This window comes from Pelodiscus sinensis, chromosome 17 (genome assembly GCF_049634645.1).
Source record: "Pelodiscus sinensis isolate JC-2024 chromosome 17, ASM4963464v1, whole genome shotgun sequence".
NCBI classification, from domain to species: domain Eukaryota; kingdom Metazoa; phylum Chordata; order Testudines; family Trionychidae; genus Pelodiscus; species Pelodiscus sinensis.
Window position 1 is genome coordinate 37,598,847 of NC_134727.1, and position 23,233 is coordinate 37,622,079.

At 45.4% G+C, this 23,233-nt stretch overlaps 2 protein-coding genes across 5 annotated transcripts in view; one reads left to right on the forward strand and one right to left on the reverse strand.

The window, feature by feature from the left end:
• The window catches only part of FAM114A2 (family with sequence similarity 114 member A2), a 20,422-nt gene extending 14,552 nt beyond the window's left edge, over positions 1-5,870 (reverse strand). Inside the window, exons 1-3 of the mRNA XM_075900590.1 lie at positions 5,732-5,870; positions 2,180-2,397; positions 574-673 (exon numbers count right to left, since the gene is read on the reverse strand). Of these exons, the coding sequence (XP_075756705.1) occupies positions 574-673; positions 2,180-2,383 (304 nt within the window). The 5' untranslated portion in view covers positions 2,384-2,397; positions 5,732-5,870. The remainder of the gene's footprint in view (positions 1-573; positions 674-2,179; positions 2,398-5,731) is intronic.
• On the forward strand, positions 5,844-20,423 carry MFAP3 (microfibril associated protein 3). 4 transcript variants are annotated; one of them, XM_075900592.1, is made up of 4 exons: positions 5,896-5,982; positions 8,148-8,312; positions 14,062-14,533; positions 16,354-20,423. In XM_075900592.1, exons 3-4 carry the CDS (start codon positions 14,242-14,244, stop codon positions 17,097-17,099), a joined length of 1,038 nt encoding a protein of 345 aa, XP_075756707.1. In that variant the 5' UTR covers positions 5,896-5,982; positions 8,148-8,312; positions 14,062-14,241; the 3' UTR covers positions 17,100-20,423. The 4 variants fall into 4 exon arrangements, with proteins under 4 accessions (XP_075756706.1, XP_075756707.1, XP_014436643.1 ...); XM_075900591.1 differs by lacking the exon at positions 8,148-8,312 and having other exon boundaries at positions 5,844-5,982; XM_014581157.3 differs by lacking the exons at positions 5,896-5,982; positions 8,148-8,312 and adding an exon at positions 6,177-6,451.
• The last annotated feature ends 2,810 nt before the right edge of the window (positions 20,424-23,233 follow it).

Here is a 23,233-nt window from a genome sequence, read left to right on the forward strand (position 1 = left end):
CCATTTCCCCCGCTGCGTCTTTGGCTTTTAAACCAGCTCCTCCCTCCCCACTTGCTGCCTCTGATACAACATCCTCTGGCAAGGAATTCCACAAATTGATATAGAGGCAAGCAAGGGGGGAAGCAACTAGTCAAGTAGTGACACAACTATCGGATAAACCTAGGATTATTGGGTAGTCAATTAGTCACTTACATCCCTATTCTGCACTCACTAATTTACCCCCCATCGGTGCTCCAACCCTAAAGCACCCATGGAGTCGGCGCCTATGCTCCCTACCCCTTTTGGTTCCCGCCCTCCCCCGATATTTTGAACAGAGTGTTTGACTTTCGTCAACTCTCGCTTCTAAATTTGAAATCTCTGTTCTTTAGAGACAAGCCAGACAGCATGAGCTGGAGACATTTGTGAAACTTTAACATAAGAACGGCCATACCGGGTCAGCCCAAAGGTCCATCTAGCCCAGTATCCTGTCCACCGACAGTGGCCAATTCCTAGTGCTCCAGAGGGAACGAACAGAACAGGGAATCATCAAATGATACAATTATATCCAACTGGCCAAATGCCAGCAGCCCTTACCTACGGTAGCTACTGTGGCAGAGGCCGTGGAAAGAAACGTCTTCCCCCAGCTCCCCCAGTATCTCCATCCTGTCTGATACGCGCCAGTGGAGTCAGAGCCCTTCAATTAGAGAAACAGAGATGAAAGATGGCAAAGTGACTGATTGTGCTCTGAACTGCAGCTCTTGTGAGCCTCTTCTTTAACAGCAGCCATAACCACACTGAACGTCAGCCAACATGGACACACAAAGCATCTCTCTCTAGGACAACCTCCTGGATCTTTATGTATCATGTAATTATGCAGGGTTAAACTCACCCTCCTGCAAGAAGACCATAACAAGTAAACACAGCAATTGCAACACTATCAGACCCGTGGTCTATCTTATTCAGAATCCTGTCTCAGACAGTGACCAGTATTAGATGTTTCAGAGGAAAGTGCAAAATCCTTTCCAATGAATGGTTCTTCCTAAACACTAGGTGGAGCATTAATTCAGATTTGGGAGGGCAGGAATTTGGACACTACTGTACTAGTGTTAAAAAGGAAGGAAGAAAGAAAGAGGGAGAGCAGGAAGCATTAATGCTGGTACCCTGTTATCTTCCTCTTCTGCAGACCACCCTCAGAAAGTATGTGCAATACCCACATTTAATAGCGAGCTATCCAACGTGTATCTGTCCTTACAGTACATAAGAACGGCCATACTGGGTCAGACCAAAGCTCCATCTAGCCCAGTATCTGGTCACTCGACAGTGGCCAATGCCAGATGCCCCAGAGGGAGTGAACAGAACAGAGAATCATCAAGCGATCCCTCTCCCATCGCTCATTCCCAGCTTCTGACAGAGGCTAGGGACACCATTCCTACCCATTCTGGCTAATAAGTATCGATGGTCCTAACCTCCATGAATTTATCTAATTCTTTTTTGAACCCTGTTAAAGTCCTGGTCTTCAGCACATCCTCTGGCAAGGAGTTCCACAGGTTGACTGTGCACTGCGTGAAGAAAAACTGCCTTTTGTTTGTTTTAAACTTCACTCTACTTTAAGGAAAAAAGAAATGGGTTTGCAAAATACGAGGGGGTTAAGGAATGGAAGCAGGAAGGAAGGCAGGAAAAAGGAAATTGATCTCTGAACTTTTAAAACCGTGGTGCCCAACATGCTAGCTACTAACCACATGTGGTTATTTGGCCAGTTGAGTGTGTCTAGTTTGTTATAGCAGTAGCTCCTGCTCACGGCTATAAAAAAACTCATTCCCCAAGCTACGCCGTACCTTTCTAGTACAGTCAGTGTTCTAATTTCGTGTTTCCACCCTCATCTAAGCCCCTATGGGAAGAAGCCTGTTCTTAGCTAGCCTATCTCTGGAGTTCTACTATAATGCCATGGGGTGTATATATGGGGGGTACATTCAGAGACCCAACTGCCAAGTTTCATGCAAAACCAATTCAACCGAATGCTATTTAAAACCATGCATGTTCAGCATCGCTCAGTCTGACACGGTATTCTACCACTACGCTAGCTACGAACTAATGGGAAAGCACTTCAATCATTGTTTCCAACACAGCCAGGATTCTGCTGTGTTCAAAGTTTGGGCAATTTGCCAATCTGCATGTTCAAAGCACCAGTACAGAGACATACTTTGTGGACGTGATCCCCCGGCTCTTCTGCAGGAAGAGGCTCGCTGGAGGGTTTGGCTTCAGGTCTTTTCCGAGTCAAAGTCACAGGTTCACCCTCTTCCCTACGGCTGCTCTCCACGGATCCAGCTCCTTCCACGCTCTGTCCATTCTCATCACTCTGGGAGGCACCTGCTTTCGGACTTTCCCTGCCATCTTTGTCAGACATCGCTAGAACATCTCCTAGAAAGTCAAGTGATTCCAAGAATAACAATCCCCCCCATGGATATTTTTGATATTCCTTTAAAATGCTACAGTCCTCTCCTGCCTGACTCAGTGAGAAGGAGTTGTTATTCTCTTCCTCTCTACAGATATATGCTCCCAATCACTTTCCATATGTCAATGAATTTTTTGGGAAACAAGGTGGGTGAGGGAATATCTTTTATTAGACCTGCTTCTGTTAGCGGACGGGACAAGCTTTTAAGCTACGCCAAGCACTTCTTCTGGCCTGGAGAAGGAAGCAGAATTCCCTCAGTCAGTCTGAGCTATACATGACTGACAGGAAACTGGACGACAGGACTTTAAACTTCCAAATGCAATAGCTCACTATCTAACAGCGACACCCTCCCAATAGGAAAGGAATCGGGCAATATCGCTAAGTGCTGCACACAAGTACAAAGGGTGTGTGGATAGTCTATGGCTTGTCTCACTAATGCAGACAGCTTTGGTGGCCTGTTTTCAAAAAGCATTTGCCAAATGTGAAAGAATAGCACGAGTCAAACTTGGGCAGTTGAATAAGTTGCAGCATGTTCATTGGAGTGTTGTGCATTTATGGCAAAGCTTTTTAAAAGTGTACAAACAAACTGGGGGTTCAAAGCCATGGCAACCATAACTGACAATTTGCATTTGAAGACCCAGGTTGCCATGCAAATTCAACTGCTTGTTAAGGACCACTGCTTGGAAGTGAGATCTCCCCCCCCCCCATCGCTGCCCCCCCCAGAAGTTTCCCTAGCGCCCCCCCATCTCTGCCCCCCCAGGAGTTTCCCTAGCGCCCTCCCATCTCTGCCCCCCAGGAGTTTCCCTAGCACCCTCCCATCTCTGCCCCCCCAGGAGTTTCCCTAGCACCCTCCCATCTCTGCCCCCCCAGGAGTTTCCCTAGCGCCCCACCATCTCTGCCCCCCCCAAGAGCTTCCCTAGCAGCCCCACCATCTCTGCCCCCCCAAGAGCTTCCCTAGCGCCCCACCATCTCTGCCCCCCCAAGAGCTTCCCTAGCAGCCTCCCATCTCTGCCCCCCAGGAGTTTCCCTAGCGCTCCCCCATCTCTACCCCCCCAGGAGCGCCATACATGGTCCAAACAGTCACAATTTCCTTAACTCCAAGTCAGTTTAGAATCAAAAGTTAGATATCAATACACCACCAGACACTGTAATGAACCTTATTATACAAAGATGCCAACTTATGGCTGCTGTGGGAATCAGACTTTAAATAGCTGACTCTGGTGTACTAAAATATCTCCAATAAACCAGGAAATTAACATTGCATTTTACATTTATCTATAAGTCCCCAAAAGGCTGCTGGTGATGCAATCAGATCAATCTGTAAAGCACTGGTCATCTTTCTCTGAGTAAAAACCAAGAGATAAATCACTAACTCTGTCTATTTAACATGAAATTCCCACAATCCTTGGTACATGTGCCTTGTTTCCCCCTTTGTCTCATCCCCCACCTACATGTCCCCGAGACATTTTTATGCCCCTGATATTTTACAAACACACATACAGCCTCAAGCCCTTAACTCATGGGATTTAGACCCATGTTCTCCATCACGCACAGGTTATAAAACACCTGACTAGTGCAGTGAGGCTCCAACTCACTCTCAAGACTCAAAGTTCATGCTCTCAGTCATCTGCCCTGCCCAGGTGAAGGTGCATGACCCCAAAGTGACTAGTGGAGAGATCATGAACTAGTTCAAGAGATCATATTCACTAGTGTTAGCTATCTAGATATCTACCCCTCCAAGCCCTCCCTCACACCCCCCGCTCTGGCTCTGCTATCCCCTCCTTCAAAGCCCTCCCCGGGCATCTGTCCTGACCCCTTTCTACTGTCTTCCCTAGCACCTCGACCTCTGTTCCCCCAGGATCTTCCCTTGCTCCCCCAGTATTGTTCCCTGGAAGTTGTGCACTTGAGTGGCCACTAGGGAGAGATTAAAATGCCACCCAATTGATTAGCAGAGCACCTGTAGCCAGGTCTTGTGTTCCAAATGATGGAGCACATACGAATTTATTCCACACATGGATGGAAACGATTAGAGGAAACACTGACCCTCCCCCCCCACAGTTCCCATTCCTCCAGGATCTCCCCTATCATCTCCACCAGGGCCCCCCAGGATCATACCTAGCCGCCTTCCCTGTGTCTGCCCTCCCTTGCACCCCCCATCGCTGCCTCCCCCAGGAGTTTCCCTAGCAGCCCCCCATCGCTGCCCCCCCAGGAGTTTCCCTAGCAGCCCCCCATCTCTGCCCCCCCAGGAGTTTCCCTAGCAGCCCCCCATCTCTGCCCCCCCCAGGAGTTTCCCTAGCGCCCCCCCCATCTCTGTCCCCCCAGGAGCTTCCCTAGCGCCCCTCCATCTCTGCCCCCCCAGGAGTTTCCCTAGCGCTCCCCCATCTCTGCCCCCCCAGGAGCTTCCCTAGCGCCCTCCCATCTCTGCCCCCCCAGGAGCTTCCCTAGCGCTCCCCCTTCTCTGCCCCCCCAGGAGCTTCCCTAGCGCTCCCCCATCTCTGCCCCCCCAGGAGCTTCCCTAGCGCTCCCCCTTCTCTGCCCCCCCAGGAGTTTCCCTAGCGCCCCCCCATCTCTGCCCCCCCAGGAGTTTCCCTAGCGCCCCCCCATCTCTGCCCCCCCAGGAGTTTCCCTGGCGCCCCCCCATCTCTGCCCCCCCAGGAGTTTCCCTAGCGCCCCCCCATCTCTGCCCCCCCAGGAGTTTCCCTGGCGCCCCCCCATCTCTGCCCCCCCAGGAGTTTCCCTGGCGCCCCCCCATCTCTGCCCCCCCAGGAGTTTCCCTAGCGCCCCCCCATCTCTGCCCCCCCAGGAGTTTCCCTGGCGCCCCCCCTTCTCTGCCCCCCCAGGAGTTTCCCTAGCGCCCCCCCATCTCTGCCCCCACAGGAGTTTCCCTGGCGCCCCCCCATCTCTGCCCCCCCAGGAGTTTCCCTGGCGCCCCCCCTTCTCTGCCCCCCCAGGAGTTTCCCTAGCGCCCCCCCATCTCTGCCCCCCCAGGAGTTTCCCTGGCGCCCCCCCATCTCTGCCCCCCCAGGAGTTTCCCTAGCGCCCCCCCATCTCTGCCCCCCCAGGAGTTTCCCTGGCGCCCCCCCTTCTCTGCCCCCCCAGGAGTTTCCCTGGCGCCCCCCCTTCTCTGCCCCCCCAGGAGTTTCCCTGGCGCCCCCCCATCTCTGCCCCCCCAGGAGCTTCCCTAGCGCCCCCCCATCTCTGCCCCCCCAGGAGTTTCCCTGGCGCCCCCCCATCTCTGCCCCCCCAGGAGTTTCCCTGGCGCCCCCCCAGGAGCGCCCGTCGCCTCGCCCCGCCCCTCACCTGCGGGCGGCCCCGCCACGTCTCAGCCGGGCCCCCCCACGCCCGCCAGTGACACACTCCGCTGGAGGACCCGCGCCATAGAGACGAGGGCGCACACAGGAGCCCTCCCGCTGACCCCGGAAGCGCTCGCTGACCCGGAAGCCGCCGCGCCCTGCCTCAGAAGCACTTCCGGGTTGGCGGCGGCGGGCAGGGAAGGCGCGTTGGGGTGCGAGCGACCCGGGGCTGCGGCCGGACCCGCCTCCCGCCGAGGGGTATGTTGCCGCGCCGCGTGTCGCCCTGGTGACGCCGCAGAGCGGCGGCATGATGTCAGAGGGGCGGCTGCGGCGCCGCGGCTGGGCGCTCCCGCGGTGGGGGGGGAGGGGCTGCCGGCATGACGTCACGCCTCCAGTGACGTCACTGCCCTGACGCGGGGTCTGCTGTGACGTGGGGGTTGCCTTGGGGCAGGGGTTGAGCACAGACCGTGGGGGTGGGGCCTGAGCCCATCCCAGCCCCACCGGGCCCAAAGCCACTGAGCTTCATTGCAGGGGGGGCGGCTCCAGCCTGAGCCCTTCTGCCCGGGGCTGAACCCGAAGCCTGAGGCCTCGGCCCAGACCCAGCCGCGCTCAGTGCAGCCCGCGGAAGGGGTCGTGAGCCTCAGTTCGGGAACCGCCGCCCTCGAGGTCTGCGGCGGGCAGGCAGGAGTCGGTCGAGGGGCGCCCTCTGGCGGGGGCCCTGCAGGGGGTAGGTCTAGAATGGGGATCCCAGCCCGACCCGTTCCCCTCAGGCTCTGGATCCGGAGACTCCACGGTCCGCCATAAGGATGGCGCTTCAGCATCGTGGCGTCACAGCGGGCTGTAAATAGCCTGGCCGTGTCTGTTCTGTGAGGGTACCCTTGGCACTTTGGGATGCCCTGGCCATGATGTTTTGATTTGAGGATTTTTTTTTTTCATTCTTATCATGTTTTAAAATGTCATTGTAGCCATTGACGTGCTTTTAAAACAGAGGGAAAGTTGTGGCAGCTACAACATTTGTTTTAAATTGTGATCATTTTTAAAAAATTGTGAAATATATGTTTTATATAGTTGTGACGAGTGACATCGGTACCAAGTTAGCGTACAGTCTCTAGAGTAGTTTCTCTTACACCTGCAAGGGGAGAACTATAATGGTTAAGTTGTAGGCGTCATGCCTGTAAATGTATCTGTACAAACAGGCTCATGTCATCCTGTATAATAGGGAGGAATAGTTCAGTGGTTTGAGCATTGGCCTGCTAAGTCCAGTGTTGTGAGTTCAATCCCTTGAGGAGGCCATGTAGGGAACTGGGACAAATCTGTCAGGGATGGTACTTGGGCCTTTCATCTGGGTAGGGGACTGGATTCGATGACCTTTCAAGGTCCCTTCTAGTTCTATGAGATAGGTATATCTCAATATATTATCCCCATCAGGAGTGCTTCATGGGGATGTAAGGGTCTACCCGCATAAATCTGCATGTTGAACTGAAGTCTTAATCTTTGATTCAGGAAAGCAACTAAACTCATGCTTAAAGTTGAGCATAGCTGTAATTGTTTCCCTGTATTGAGATGAATTTAAGTATGTATTGAAGGGTTTTTCTGAAACAGGGCTTTACTACCGCAGGTCTAATTCAAAGCACATCGAAATCAGCAGGTCACTGATCAGCATTTTAGACTTCAAATTGTGCGTAATAATGCATCTGTGCTGCATTCATATGAGAAGTCACATTGATTTCAGTAGGACTACTCACATGAGTAGAATTAAACAAATTTATAAATATATGCAGGTCTGGGGCTTTAGAGTTTACTTAAAGTCTGTTTAAAATTCCATGTACTGCAGAGCTATGGGGTCCAACCAGCAAACTAGCCATACTCAACCAGCCAAATAGCCACATTGTTCAAGCCAACTAGCCACATGCAACTGGCCAAATAGCCACATGTGGCTGGTAACTAGCGGGTTGGACACCATGGCTATAGAGTCTAATATATTATCACATTTATCATGTGGGAAAAAATTCTATTGTCATACAGTAATTCCAACTTTATTTTTTTTCAAATGTGTATTATAATGAATTGACAGGCTACACAAAGATGAAAATATTCTTTCTGAATATATCTAGTCATGAAAAATAGTTTTATAATTTAAGTGAGGATGAATTATTTATTGTTGTAGATGATTCTAGAAGGTTCTTTGAAGATAGGAAAATTCAGAATTCAGGGCTACAGTCTGATACTTTTAATGCTGGTTGTTATGGAGTTCACATGTTTTAAAACTGATCCACACACCAATCATTTGCCAGAATCACCAATTAATAAGGACACTATAAGGCAGGGATGGGCAATAAGCGGTCCACAGAGTGGACCCATTTCGCCAGGATTAGCCCCTGGTGGGTCACCAGACTCTTTATTTACCTTTATTTTATTCACAGTTATGGCCGCTTGCACCTCCTGTTAGCCACAGATTGCCATCACGGACAATGGGAGCTGTGGCAAGTATCACAGACCGGGACATCGTTTCCCACGGCTCCTGTTGTCTGGGAACAATGATCCATGGCCAACGGGAGCTGCAAGCAGCCGTACCTGCAGATACGCAGGTAAATAAAGCATGCGGTGGCTCGACAGTGGCTAATCCTGGCGAACTGCATCCAGTCCGTGGGCCGCATGTTTGGGAAGTTTATCTTGGTTTTTTTATTCCATTTTATCTAAGCATATGAAATTGTTACATCCAATGATGTAGAGCTGTGTAACTTATTATATCTCCAGTCCCATTCTTATAGTGACTTATGCATGTATGTAACTAAGTTCTAAGAGTAGTCTCATTGACAATTAAAGCTAAACACATGTGACTTTCACAGGATGATAGCCAAAGCCTTGAGTCATAACTGTATGCATCCTCCTAAATATTTGTCCTTCCACAACTCTTTGTTATTAAGTGTGGCTCAGTAATAGTTAAAGATGTTGCGCTTCAGTTCAGGTTCAGACATAAACAATTCCACTTACTACTGTGCATGCTTTCTCTTGCCTTGGGTTTAATATATTCTTGAAGAATTTGGGATGATTGCACTTTCCATGTTTTATCCTCTTTTTGATTATTTTATCAGCTTTAGCAGCTGTTTTTCATAAATGTGATGGTTGAATAATATGGATTTAGTAAATCATTCTCTTCCAGCAGTTGACAATAAAAGATCATTGTCTGCTTAACAATAATGGGCTTACAAAAAAGGAAATGTGACAAACAATTTATAATAAATCAGACTTTGAAGAATTTTATAGTGAAATTCAATGATCCATCACTCCTGATGTTTTATACATTATGCAGATTTGTTGCATGTATAGGGGTGAGCATATGCAATTACTGAAGATAATTATCTCACTCTTCTGAGGAAAAATATTGCTAGATATTTCCGGAGTTGAAATAATTGAGTTAGGTTCCTAACGTCAGTTTAGAAATAGAGTGGAAAAAGCTTGAAAATCTAATAACTTACACTTAATCATTCAAAATGGGGAAAAATATCACAAGAAAACCATTGAAGATACTGGAATTATTTCCACTGAATCTAAAACATCATTAGTCAGGAGATTACAGTGATTCAATATAATAAACTACTTTTTGTGTCTGATTTAGTAAGGAAGATAAAGATTTGTGTTCACTGCTGAGTTAACCTGAGTTATAACCTATGTGTTGTCCTTCACTCAAATCTCAGCCACATAAAACCACTAATCCAAGGGTGCTAGTGCTTGTAGCAAGGGTAAAGCTCAAGTTAGCACAACTCATCAGCTGCTGACACAACCTCTCTCTGCAGCTCCAATGTCATTTCAGAGTGACAGGTCTCACGCGAGCTAGGCTAACTTAAGAGGAGGTAACTCTGGAGTGAAGATATGGCCTAAATCTGTTATCTGAACATATCGTACAGATTGCAGAAATGCATTTTAATGTTGCATTAGGATTATCATTTCAGGCTTTGATCTGTCAGGTATTAGGGTGTCGACCTGCACATGCATCTGTATGGTTGGGACCTAAAACCCTCAGAATATGAGGAAATGTAGAACTTGGTAGTCATTTAGTATAATTGCAACATGTTCCCATTGCCCCTCACTCAGCAGTGAAACATTAATCACTCCACAGCTTCTGCTGTGTATTTCCAGTGTCATAGTCAAGCACTTAGTCAGTTTTGTAATGAAACATAGAAATAGCAGCTCCAAAACCAAAACCACACATAAGGAGTTCAAATTGTATTTGCATTTGTGTTTATTTTGTGATTCTATAGTCACATAATATGCACTGAAAACTTAATGGGAATATTTTATACTATTCTTGTTCCATCATACACCTAGAATCATAGAGCTGGTAGAGACCTCAGGAGGTCATCATGTCCACCCCCTGCCTAAGGCAGGACCAATCCCAACTAAATCAACCCAGTCAGGGCCCTGTCAAGTCGAGTCTTAAAAACCTCTAGGGATGGAGATTCCACCACCTCCCTAGGTAACTCATCCCAGTGCTTCACCACCCTCCTAGTGAAATAGTTTTTCCTAATATCCAACCTAGACCTCTCCAACTGTAACTTGAGACCATTGCTCCTTGTTCTGTCATCCTTCACCACTGTGACCAGCCTTTCTCCATCTTCTTTGGAACCTCCCTTCAGGAAGTTGAAGGCTGCTATCAAATCCCCCTTCACTCTTCTCTTCTGCAGATTAAACAAACCCAACTCCCTCAGTCTCTCCTCATAGGTCATGCGCTCCAGCCCCCTAATCATTTTGGTCGCCCTCTGCTGGACCCTCTCCAATGCATCCACATCCTTTCTATAGTGGGGGGCCCAGAACTGGACACAATACTCCAAATGTGGCCTCACCAGAGCCGAATAAAGGAGAATAATCACTTCTTTGGATCTGCTGGCAGTGTTCCTCCTAATGCACCCTACTATGCCATTTGCCTTCTTGGCTACAAGGGCACACTGTTGACTCATGTCCAGCTTCTCATCCTCTGTAATCCCCAGGTCCTTTTCTGCAGAACTGCTACTTAGCCATTTGGTCCCCAGCCTGTAACAATGCTTGAGATTCTTCCATCCCAAGTGCAGGACTCTACACTTGTCCTTGTTGAATCTCATCAGATTTATTTTGGCCCAGTCCTCTAATCTGTCTAGGTCACTCTGGACCCTACCCCTGCCCTCCAGTGTATCTACCTCTCCCCCTAGCTTAGTGTCATCTGCAAACTTGGTGAGGGTGTAGTCCATCCCCTCATCCTGTTCTCTACATTTGTTCTTCATTTCTTATCCTATACTTTTCTTTCTGGGCTTCAGTCATACAGAAGTTTATTCAGCACATGTTTAACTTCGTACACTGAGGCTATGTCTATACAGGCAGCTTCTTGTGCAAGAACAGTTGTTCTTGCGCAAAAACTTGCCGGCTGTCTACACTGCACGAGCGTGTAGGGTTTCTTCTGGAAGAGTTATTCCTCTCCCCACGAGGAATAAGCCCTCTTGCACAAGAGCTCTTCCACAAGAGGGCAGTGTAGACAGGCAACATGAATTTCTTGCGCAAGAAGCCCCTATGGTTAAAATGGCCATCAGAGCTTTCTTGTGCAAGAAAGTGTCTACACTAAATTAATGCAGATTGCCTATCTCCTAGAACTGGAAGGGACCTTGAAAGGTCATCAGGTCCAGTCCCCTGCCTTCACAGCAGGACCAAGTACCACCCCTGACAAATTTTTGCCCCAAATCCCTAAATGGCCTCTGCAAGGATTGAACTCACAACCCTGGGTTTAGCAGACCAATGCACAAACCACTGAGTTATCCCTCCCTCCATATACTCCCCCTGTATACTGCCATGGATACTCTTGCGCAAAAGCACATGGCAGTGTGGGCACACTTTTGTGGAAGATTTTTTGCACAAGAACTCTTCCACAAAAGAGATCTTGCTCAAGAAGCTGCCAGTGTAGACGCAGCCTGGGAGTAATCCTGTTGAAGTCATTGGGGTTGCTCACAAGGTCCTGTCCTATCTCTAGTTAAGTCAATTTCAAAATTGTCACTGACATTAGTGATGCAGAATCTGGCCTACAGTGTGTAAAGATAAACACATGTAAGTTAGTGCAAGACCAGGGCCCTAGTTACTATTTCTCTGGAAGGAGGGCATAGCACGCGTAGAGTGTGGCTATTTTTTAATTATACCTATGTAGAAAACAAATGGAAATCTTTTGTTCCTAACTCAACATGTGGGTTGGTGCGGCTTTGGTTTTCTGCCATGGATCCCAGTGGATCTAATGTGATCCTGCTTGATGGACCCTGTGAAACCTCCTCACAGCCCCCCTCCCCTCCCAGGGGACCCTCAATTTCCTTGTTGAGAACTGCTGTGTTAAAGTCTTATAAACAGTGTTATTTAGTAATGTCGGGATAATGAGAGAAATGTATCAAGTGCCTGCTACATTATTTATAAAAATATATATTTGTGAATCACTTAATCCTTTGTGCTGTCCTAGTTATGAAGGACAACTCTATTGGCATTTGTTATTGGTAGAAGATCAGATGATAAAGATAAAGTCTGATGTCAGATATTCAACAGAGTGAAGTAAGATATTCGTCCTAGGGATGATAGCGTATACCTGGGCTCATTGGTTAATCCTAACAGTTACACGCACCCCTGCCTGTATCAGAGTTAGCAGGGGAGAGTGGGAGCCAGTGCCTGAGAGGAGCTGGCTTTTAAGCTTGTTCCTCGTGTGTGCCAGCTCCCACGGAGCTTCCCCCTCACTCTCTCGCCTGCTGTCTCCCACAGAAGCAGCAGCGTGGGGAGGCCGGCAGGATCCGGCTCCCCATGAGCATTGGCTCCCATTGAGCTGCCTGTCCTCCCGCCCCCATGCTGCTGCCTCTGATAGAGAGGCAGCAGTGCCCGGGGTGGGGGCAGCAGACGGGAGCTGGTACACGCGGGGAGCCAGCTCCCATGGAACCACCTGCCCCCCTTGCTGCTGCCTCACCGCAAGAACCGGCTCCTGCCTGCCCCCTTGTGTGTAAATGTGTAACCACTAAAAAATCCAGCGGTTACACATTTACACAAGAAGCGGGTTGTGCCCATGAAAGCATCTATGTTTTTTGTTAGTCTCTAAGGTGCTGCAGAACTATTTGTGGTTTTTTAAAAAATTTCAGTTACAGATTAACACAGCTACCCCTCTGAGACACAAACATTCGTTTAACATCCCTAATTTGTCTTAGTTTGTGCTCTTCCCTTCAGAAATTTGTTTTCATTGCCGTGGAACAGTCTGGAAGGAAGTATGAGTCCAAGAAGCACGTACTCGATCATGTCAGGTTTCATGAAAATTATATACAAATGTGAACCTTCCTCATGCCAACTCATTCTTCAAGTTCAGTGTATTTACTGAAATGTTTTGCTTCTTGGTTGTAGGGAAAATAACTGATATATACCAGAAGCATTGCTATTGGTTTCTTATTCTAATGCCATCCATTATTTTGCACACATCTTCATTTTAAAAATTGTGGGTCTTGTCCTTAGTCAAAATACCCCCTGACATTAGTAAGAGATGCAGAGCAGAATTTGGCACTCGTGGCTTTTAAAGCACTTCAGAGATGAAAAACATACTGTAAGTGCTGAATAGTAGTAGTGGTTAGCAGTATTTTCAGCAACAGATTTCAGTAAAAATGTGGAGTCTGATAATGTGGCAGCAAGAAAAGTTGTCATGAGGAAGACTATCTGGACATTAAGGACCAGATTTCAGAAGTGCTCTTCCATTTTGTGCCTACAAATAATTGCAGATACAGTTTGAGGGTTTGTTTTATAGTACTTAGGGAGCTAACTACCAATTGTACCTGAAAATCAGGTAATTAGTTGTCTGAGTGCTGTAAAATGCACCCACAGTTATCTGTAGCTACAGAGCAAGAGGCTGAGTGGATACTTTGGAAAATCAGGATGTGAAATTACTATTTTTAAAAAAATTACATTTTCATCCTTCCTTTCCCCCTGTTGTGAAAACTGTTTTTCTTTGTCTGCCATATTCCCAATCCACATTTTGGTCCCAGTGGGAGCTACACATTTCCAGTAGGTTGACTATTTTGGCCCTTTTCTTACATTCTTTTTGCCCATGTCTCGCCTTGCTGAGATGTGTTGTTTTGGATGGGAGGACAAGCATACATCTAAACTTTAAGTGACGGGAGTAGTGATCATGCTAAAACCTTCTTGCCCTTACCCCGCTGGCATGCCCTGAGCTCATCTCTGATGTCAAACCTCTCAGCTAACGATATAAATTAGTTTAGTCTGAAATCTGTTTACTGGAAATGAGATTTGAAAACCACATAAGCTTGGTATTATAACAAACCTAATTCTCTCTTCTTCTTTTTCTAGTTGGATTTTCCATTTCTGCTGTTGACGTCAATGATCTTGATTCCAATATTTCCAAGAAAAACTTGATCATTGAACAAATCAAGACCCTCGCTGATCTCAGTTTAATGCAAATACCTGGATACTACACATCCTGTTCCTTACTCCATGTTTAAATGAAAAAAACATTTTCTCTAGTCTTCCATGAAGCTCAGTTGTTGCCTGTTAACTTTGATTATTACTGCTGTTCTGCCTGCTGCTTTTGCACTGGAAAATGTAGCTTCTAACAGGACCATTACACCTGGGTCAAGATCCGTTTCTCCAAATGCTTCACTTCATCCAGTCTTCCGAGTCATGGCAAATTCTCCAGCACATCATGATATCATAGCAAAGGAAGGGAGCAGTGTGTTAATTGAATGTAAACTGAACCTCAGCCGGTATGAATTTATCCTTTGGTACAATTCAAAAGCACAGCTGCTCAAGCAAAGAGATGAAGGTAAGCTCTGCTGCTGTCTTAGGCAGTGTCTGAACACCTCACCAGTTTTCACATATTTTTCTTCATAACTCTCATGAGATGTTTATCCCTATTTTACACATGGGGACCTGAGCAAAGAGGCAAAGTGATTTGCCCAAGGTCACCCAGGAAATCTGCAGCAGAGCAGGGAATTGAATCTACATCCCAGGCTAACTAGGAAAAACTATTTTCCTAGGAGGGTGGTGAAGTATTGGAATGGGTTACCTAGGGAAGGGGTGGAATCTCCATCCCTAGAGGTTTTTAAGTTTGGGCATGACAAAGCCCTGGCTGGGATGATTTAGTTGGGATTGGTCCTGCTTTGGACAGGGAGCTGGACTTGATAACCTCCTGAGGTCTCTTCCAGCCCTAGGATTCTATTATTCTAATGCCTTAACTGCTGGCCCATTCTTTCTGCTGTGCTGCATAATTTCATACAGCTGACCTGTTTTGCTTCATAGGTACATAATAAATATCGTATCAGCTACATAACTGATTTTTCATTTTTGTCTTGCTCTTTACATGTTAGGGGCATGAATTAAAAAATAATTTCTCTCAAATTGTGACCTTTTCTAGCTGGCAAACAGTAATCTTTCTTTTTGGCCTTTCTAAAGGAGAGGTGATTTGATTACATTTATTTCCTGGTTTAGGTACCAGCAACTTCATGGAAATCAACAGGAAGTTTACCGCCTTGAATATTTTAAATAGAGAGGCGGGATAAAATATTTTAAATAAATAAATACATTAATTAATTATAACTTTTATCTGCTCAGGGAATGGTTTTACAAATTAACCATCGCTACAGAGGAAGATGCACTTTCTTAGCCATTAAGTGTTTAATTTTTTTAAATAATACTCTTTACAGAATCTGGAGAACATTATTCAATAGAGAACAAGTTTTAAGTTAGGTCAAATTGTAAACTGAGCTACCTGACAGTATCCTGTTAATGCGGTGCATATTAATTTGGGGTATTATCCAGCTTATGTGCAACTAAAATAATCTTTGGATGTCATCTGGAAATTAATTGAAAGCAGAGTATATGAAGAGAATGAATTATGAAAGCAAATGTTTCTTCCCTAATATAGTAAATGTAGAAAATAGCCTATGAAGCCAGCATTCTTCTTCTTATTTGTTTGTTTGTTTTACAAGAGTTCTGTCACTCAGTAGAAGAGGCACAGTTGTGTAGTGCTTAAAGCAAAAGACTCTGTCTCCAGGGATATCCTGGGTTTTAATGCCAGCTGAATCACTTAGATGTGTCTACTCTACACACTCCACCTGGACTGTGATTCGGGTTTCGAGTCCAACCCCCTCTCCCGTCCAGATGCGATTCAGTCTGACTCTGGTCAGCAAGCTGTCAGGTGCTACAACCTTGCTGGAGATGTGGGGAGGGGAGAGGAATCAGAGCCAAGTATAAGTGCCACTGTGACTTAGATTCCAGGCCTGTCATTTTGCAGTGTGAATGCAGATCAAGTCAGAAGGTCTGTGCAGTGTGGTATGGAGACGTTAGTATGTCTTGAGACACGGGTCAGTAGTCGTTAATCCAGGATTATAATGCAGTGTGAACGCTCAAGCCTGGGCTTGGAAACAGAGTCCCGTGACTCTTTCCATGGGTCACTTAACTTTTGTCTTAGTCAACCCGCATGGAAAATTGGACCTTGTAGTTATATAGAGCAGCAAACAAACACAGCACTGTACAGTGGGTAAAAAGTGCTGAACTTATCCTGGGATCCATGCCCCAAGGAACTAGCTGTTTAAAGACACAGCCTATGTTTCATTACTGTACTTGTTTCTGTTGGATCTTTAGGTGGAAGATGGTTGATCACTGACCATATCCTTAACATTACCGATGTAAGGTTTGGTGACCGTGGACGGTACACCTGTGCAGCCACTAATCATAATGGCACCTCCTACTACACAGTCACCCTGAGGGTTATCTTCACATCGGGGGATATGAGCATCTACTACATGATTGTGTGTCTGGTTGCTTTTACGATCATCCTCATTTTAAACATAACCCGTCTGTGTATGATGAGTAGTCACCTCCGCAAGACAGAGAAGGCCATCAATGAGTTCTTCAGGACAGAAGGTGCTGAGAAGCTTCAGAAGGCCTTTGAGATCGCCAAGCGCATCCCTATCATCACCTCTGCCAAAACCTTGGAGCTGGCCAAAGTCACCCAGTTTAAAACCATGGAATTTGCTCGATACATTGAAGAACTTGCTAGAAGCATTCCCCTCCCACCTCTAATCCTTAACTGTAGGGCATTCATGGAGGAGATCTTTGAAGCAGTGCGAGTTGATGATCCAGATGAAGTTGGCGAGGAAACCAAACAGACCCAAGCTCTTACTACCCAAGATGCAATCTACCCCATCAATCCAGAGCTCAAGCGCAGTAATTCACCAGCAGGAGACTCGGATGATGGCTCTGTGAATGAGCAGGGTCAAGAAATAGCAGTCCAAGTATCAGTCCACCTTCAGTCAGAAATACAAAGCATTGGCACTGTTTCCCATGACAGCTGCAATTCTGTACCTTCCGAAGAAGAGGTTTGCTGAATCCTGCTAGGTGGAATTATTGCAGCTGCATCTGATTTCTGTAGGCCATCAAGAGAAAAGGAACTAGGCCCTTGAGCGATAATCAAATGTGCACAAGAAATAATGCTTTTTTTCCAGAATATGAGGTGTCAAAACTATTCTCTGTGATCAGTGTATTTCCTCATTTGTGTTTTTCGGTGTTGATCTGCAGATTTAAAGCCTGCTTAGATGAGGCCATTTGGAATACTCTTTTGCAATAGTTTTGTTAAGCAAACATACTCAACTGGAAACATTTCACAAAGGGGATGATTCACACTCAACTTCTTGGTTGCCTCAGTGACTGTTTCAGAGGTGGCTAAATTAAGCTAAACACCTGCCATAGAATTCTTTCCTTTGTGAACTGTTTCTTCATATACACTCAGAAATCTAAATTATTTCTTATTCAAGTGTGCTTGCATTATTATGATGATGACGATTTGAGACGTGCGCTTTTTGAATTGCTTCTTGATGTGTGCAGCCCATCAGACCTGTAGGCTTTGTCTGCTTTGTGTATTTTGCTCTGTGTTGCCCTCAAAACATACTTTAGTTAGAGTAAGGAATAGTGCCAGACCGTGCATCTAGATTACGTTAATTCCCAGCATTTCAAAGCAGTTTATGGACTAATCAGAGCTCTCAAATTTTGCAAAAACTTACCAAAATGCTGTTGTAAAATATGGAAAATTACATCTTGATTTTGACGTAATCAACACCATAGTTAAATGACCGATATTGCCAGTTGCCTTACCCTGTTTGGTTTACATGGCTAGACAGGAAAGCAGCACAGCTGGTCTTATTTGTTCCTGGACTTGATTGACTTTACTCACTGCAGAAAATCCAAACAATTATTTTACATTGCCATTAGCAAGAGATGACTAGTTGGTAGTTGTTTTTCCTAAAATAAATCTACAGGTCAAATGTCTCAGGCCATTGTTTCTAAACAATATTAACAAGAAAAGAGATGGGGGCTTCAGGCCAGATTCTCAGCTGTGGCTAGTGTGCAGCAAGGGAAGGAAGCCACAAAGGAACTAGTTATGGCTCCCAGGTTGTGCTGTTTGCCAGAGATTACTGGAATGCGGTAATTCTCTGGCCATGCCTCCTTCCATTTCCAGCAAGACCCATGGTGAGAGCTGCAAGGAGGTATAGTACGAGAGCTGACTATACTTGCCCTGCGCTAGTTAGGGACTCTCCCATGCGAGAAGATGCCTCAGCGGAAGAGACCCAGTTCTAGGAACTGGAATATAGAAGAGACTCTGACCCCTACTTTCACTCTTTGGTGCTGATCTTTTCCTTTTTTTGTTTGTTTTCTATTTTACATTTATAGCGTATCACTTAAATAGTATTTTATTTCGAGGTGAGATTTAAATCTATGTAAGGCTTGTAAGCACTCCACAAATTAATTTCTTACACCTGCTGGAAGCATAGTGCCACAGAATAGTAACAGCTTGGCCACAACAGCACTGTTTAGCTTCCCGCATCTCTTTCTTTGCTTCCTCATTTTGAAAGGTGACTTGAACGAGTGGTTTCTGGAAGGAACATTTAAGATTCTTAAGAGGTTTTAAGGTTATGTTTACAGGAGTGGAAGTGGATGACACACGGGCATAGAAGAGCCATTCTACAAAGCAGGGTCATCTACGGTAAGACGTCCTTGTATCAAATAGAGTGACTGAATCATATTTATGTGACAGTATTAGGCAACTAGAAGCTGAAACATTTTTAAGTTCTTTGCTTAGTAGCTTTAGAAGCCAATCACAAGCAGTGCAGGTCTAGCAGACCTTGTCTTGGCTGAGAGGCCTTTGTTTATTGGGACCGTAGGAGTTTCTGACTGGATCAGCCCGGTCATCCATCTGCTCCAGTCTCCTGTTTCTGACACTGGGCTGTGCTTCAGAAGAATAGGTCCTGCAATAGGTATTTCTAGAATAAGCTGCACTTAGTGATAGATTCTTCCTCACCCTTCTATAACTAGAGGTTGGTTTATGCCCCTCTTCGTTTTACAGGTTTATATTCCTTCCTCAGCCCTTTATTTATTTTTTAACAGTCCTGGTTGTAACTCTGGTTGTTCCTGTTATTCAGCTAAATGGCCAATCCTTTGGAATCCTGCGAAGCTGCTGGCCTCTGGCTAAGTCTGCATCCTGAGGGAGACAATTTCCTTGGGTCAAGTTTGAATGTCATAGCTCAAAGATGTTCAGGCCGGAAGGAATGGCCGTGTGATCTTTCTTTAAGCATCCCCCAAGCTATAGGTTTCCACATCACCCTGCCTGTCTTTCAGAGAAGCTAGATGTGCCCTTCTGTCAAACTGTCACCCTCCAGACGGTGGCAGCATCCTTGCTGTTTTTGTCCCCGTGTTGTAAATGCAGTTTGGAGACACAACCGTAAAATCAGGGCTCCTTTTAAATACTTCCAAACCAGCAGATGTGCAATAATGATTGACAGATGTCTCCTCAAAAATGGCAGCTTGCATGCAACAAAATGACACTGAAGCCATGTGAGATCAATGTAAGAGAACAGCTCCCTCGTTAACCGAATCTGTTCTTTCATTTGTATAGTTCATGTAGGTAACACAGTGTTCTTGCTGAATCACGTCTGTGTGTGTCTGTTTCATTTGGTGTCTGAGTAGCAGAGAGAAAGGACTTGTTCCACAAGGCCAGAAAATGCAGAAATGATGACCAAAAAAAAATACAAAATGAAGTGGTCAATTTGTAATAGTGACAAGTCATTTCACTTCTGGAAGGAGGCTGCTTTGTAGTTTTTTCTGTACATAAGTAGCATTTATGACATGCATGTCCCACGCTTATTTCCACTGAACTTAATCAGAGCAGGGTTGGAACCCTAATATGATATTCATGAGTGCTGTGACACTGGAAGCAGGATAACACTGATGTGTAGAACCCATAATTTCCAAATAACAACCCCCTGACATGGTAGTTTCCAAACAGGCTGGTGACTTATTGCAAACATGGGGAGTATCTGCTGTTGCTTGAAAAAAAAATTTTTTATACATCTAATGTTTATTTTGAAGATTACTCAAACAAGTTGGAGGAGGGGGGGAGTGTTAAACTCCTTGTAAACCATACAGGTTTTTTCATGTCTTAAACTAACATCTCTGACAATCACAAGGCTGTTTTATCTTCCTAACCTCATTTTTTTGTACTGTAAATTGTACTTGTTAGGCAAGATCGTATCTAAAAGTAACGTCCTGGTTATTTGTATTCTATTGTAATGTGACTGTGTTATGTAACAACATATGGTTCACACTTTCATAAAATTACTTGGTAGATTGGCAGAATAAATTTAGCAAAATTTTATGCATTTTATGATCTATTTAAATTCTCTTGCATCGGAAGGGGGGAACCGTGGCTCTTTATAAAGAGTTAATAAACAGCTGTCTTCAGCTAATGCCAGCAAAGCTGTTAGGCAAACTGATAAAGGTTGCCTGTCTATCTGATTATATGCAAGACAATTTGTGACATAACATCTTTGATTTGTCATTTGATAATGTCCTAGAGTCCCCATGACCATCTGTAACAATTCTTACCAGCTGCGTAAACAGATGGCTACAGAACAGCCGCCCTGAAATTATTTCAATAAGGTCTTTGGTTTCTTTATTGCTTCTTACAGCAAGCTAAAACAGTGGTTACAAATTACAGTCGTTGCCTCCTCAAACCTATATTTGCTGTTCCACACCCATAGAGACAATTGTTCTGTTCTGTATTTATTCTAATCTTCTTAGATTTTGGGAGGCTTTTTCCTGGGGTTTGACACAGCTTCCCTGCCACAGAAGGAGACACGTAACTAATACAACACAAATCTACAGCTGGAGTAATTAAAACTTCAAGGGACAGATTCTGCCTCGCTACGCCAGTGAGGAGTAGGGAGGCATAAAAAGCTCACACAGGGCCTGGCATACTCCCAGCTCTTGCACTCAGAGAAGTGCATGGGCTGCTTCCTCCCTACATTTGAGACACAGCAAAAACGGGACCGTGACTCCGCCCTCCCTATTTGCAGGCCATTGTGGCACGTGGGAAGTTGTCTGCATCCATAAAGTGGTGTAGCAGCGCGCACACAATTTCTGCAGGGCCTGAAGTTTTGGGTGTTGCCTGTAGGCTAGTGTAGCGTGAATGGAACTGTCCAGCACTGAGAAGCGCGGTCAGATCTATCCTCAACGTTTTATGCAATCTGTAGAGCATCTGTCACTGCTGGACACTGGAGCAGCTTTATTAAAGCAGTATTTGACCGTCTGTTTTGATCAGTGTTCTAAAAGTGAGGTTCCAGTTGTCAATATCTATGTATGTAGAACAGTGGAATTCAATCGTAATCCTTTCCCACCTGCAGTGTGGATTTTACTGGGTGGATCTGGCATCTGAATGTATATCAAATCCACACAAATTAGGTCTTAGGTCAGTGTTCAGTCAATAACTTACTTCTAGCCCTGTATGTGTCTATCTATTAGAAACAAATTCCTTGAACACGGTAACAAGAGGGAATTGAAAATGAAAGAGCGTTTCACAGTAGTCCATTTACTTCCATTAAACTATGGTAGGAGACACCACCGAGAATCTGCCCTTGATTCGCTGCTGTGACATGGCCCCTTGCTCCCACACATCACAACAAAGTCTTCATTTATGCTCAAAAACAATATCACTGTTTGGTTCGTGCCAGATATTTGCAATGTCAAGAAAAAGTCTGCTCTATCAAAGTGGATTAATGTCAGGAGATGCCCGCGCTTTGCGGAGTCTAGTCTGACGATGATTATCATAACACTGAGCAATGATGCTTCCCTTTTCAAAACCCTGTGCAAACAACTAATTAGTTTCATGAAAATGCGTAGGCTTATGTTTATCTCAAGATACTAACATTTATTTATTTTATGGACTAAAAATTCTCTGGTGTTCCAAATTCCAGCCACGTACTTGAGCACGAATGCTTGCCCTGGGACACTTACGTCAGCAGATAGAGATGTAGATTATATGTGTGTCCGTCCATCTGCCTACAGGTTCCAGACGGGATCCGAGCTGGCGGCTGGCTGCCTTTTCAAGGGGTAGGAATGAATTTTTCACTCGTGTTGGTATGGGTATTATCTGCTGTCAAGGATCTGGAAGCAGAATGGATACTTTCTCCGGGAGATCAGTTTGCTTCAGCAGCAGATGTTCACAGCAACTGGTATACTGTATTGTAGTAGCACTTAGAGGCCGGGACAGCATTGTGTGAGGCAGCTCTCACACGTCACAAATCAAGTACAGCATTAAACTGGAATCCAAGGATAGATGTGTCCATCAAAGCCAACATTTCTGCTCTTCATAGTGGGCCTCTGTCTACCAATTTGATTTTTTATATGCTAGAGCCTGGTCTGCACAATAGCTACCATAATGTTAAATAATTAAATTAAGTATTAATTAAATATTATGAGACTGGGACTTTTCAGCTTGGAAAAGAGGAGACTAAGGGGGGATATGATAGAGGTCTATAAAATCATGAATGGTGTGGAGAAAGTGAATAAGGAAAAGTTATTTACTTGTTTCCATAATATAAGAACTAGGGGCCACCAAATGAAACTAATGGACAGCAGGTTTAAAACAAATAAAAGGAAGTTCCTCTTCACACAGCGCATAGTCAATCTGTGGAACTCCTTGTCTAAGGAGGTTGTGAAAGCTAGGACTATAACAGGGTTTAAATGAGAACTAGATAAATTCATGGAGGTTAAGTTCATAAATGGCTATTAGCCAGTATGGGTAAGGAATGGTGTCCCTAGCCTCTGTTTGTCAGAGGGTGAAGATGGATGGCAGGAGAGAGATCACTTGATCATTACCTGTTCAGTTCACTCCCTCTGGAGCACCTGGCATTGGCCACTGTCAGCAGAGAAGGTACTGGGCTGGATGGACCTTTGGTCTGACCCAGTATGGCTATTCTTAGGTTCTTAATATACACACATCAGCCATGCCTGTGAAATCCAGCCTGTCAGACAGCCGTTAAAGTGGGATCAAATGGGGGCGATTTAGTCTCACTTTTGAAACCATTTTCACACTTTGGGCCTGATGTTTAAACAAGTTAGCCTCATGTATATCAGGCCAGACTCTCTGGTTCTACAAGGATGCTTCATGACACATGATCTGGCCTTAGAA

Excerpts from the sequence above, each read along its gene's own strand:
- MFAP3 (XM_075900591.1), top strand. The coding sequence starts at position 14,242 with ATGAAGCTCAGTTGTTGCCTGTTAACTTTGATTATTACTGCTGTTCTG. Across the intron at positions 14,534-16,353 it reads GCTCAAGCAAAGAGATGAAG|GTGGAAGATGGTTGATCACT; the intron begins GTAAGCTCTGCT and ends TTGGATCTTTAG.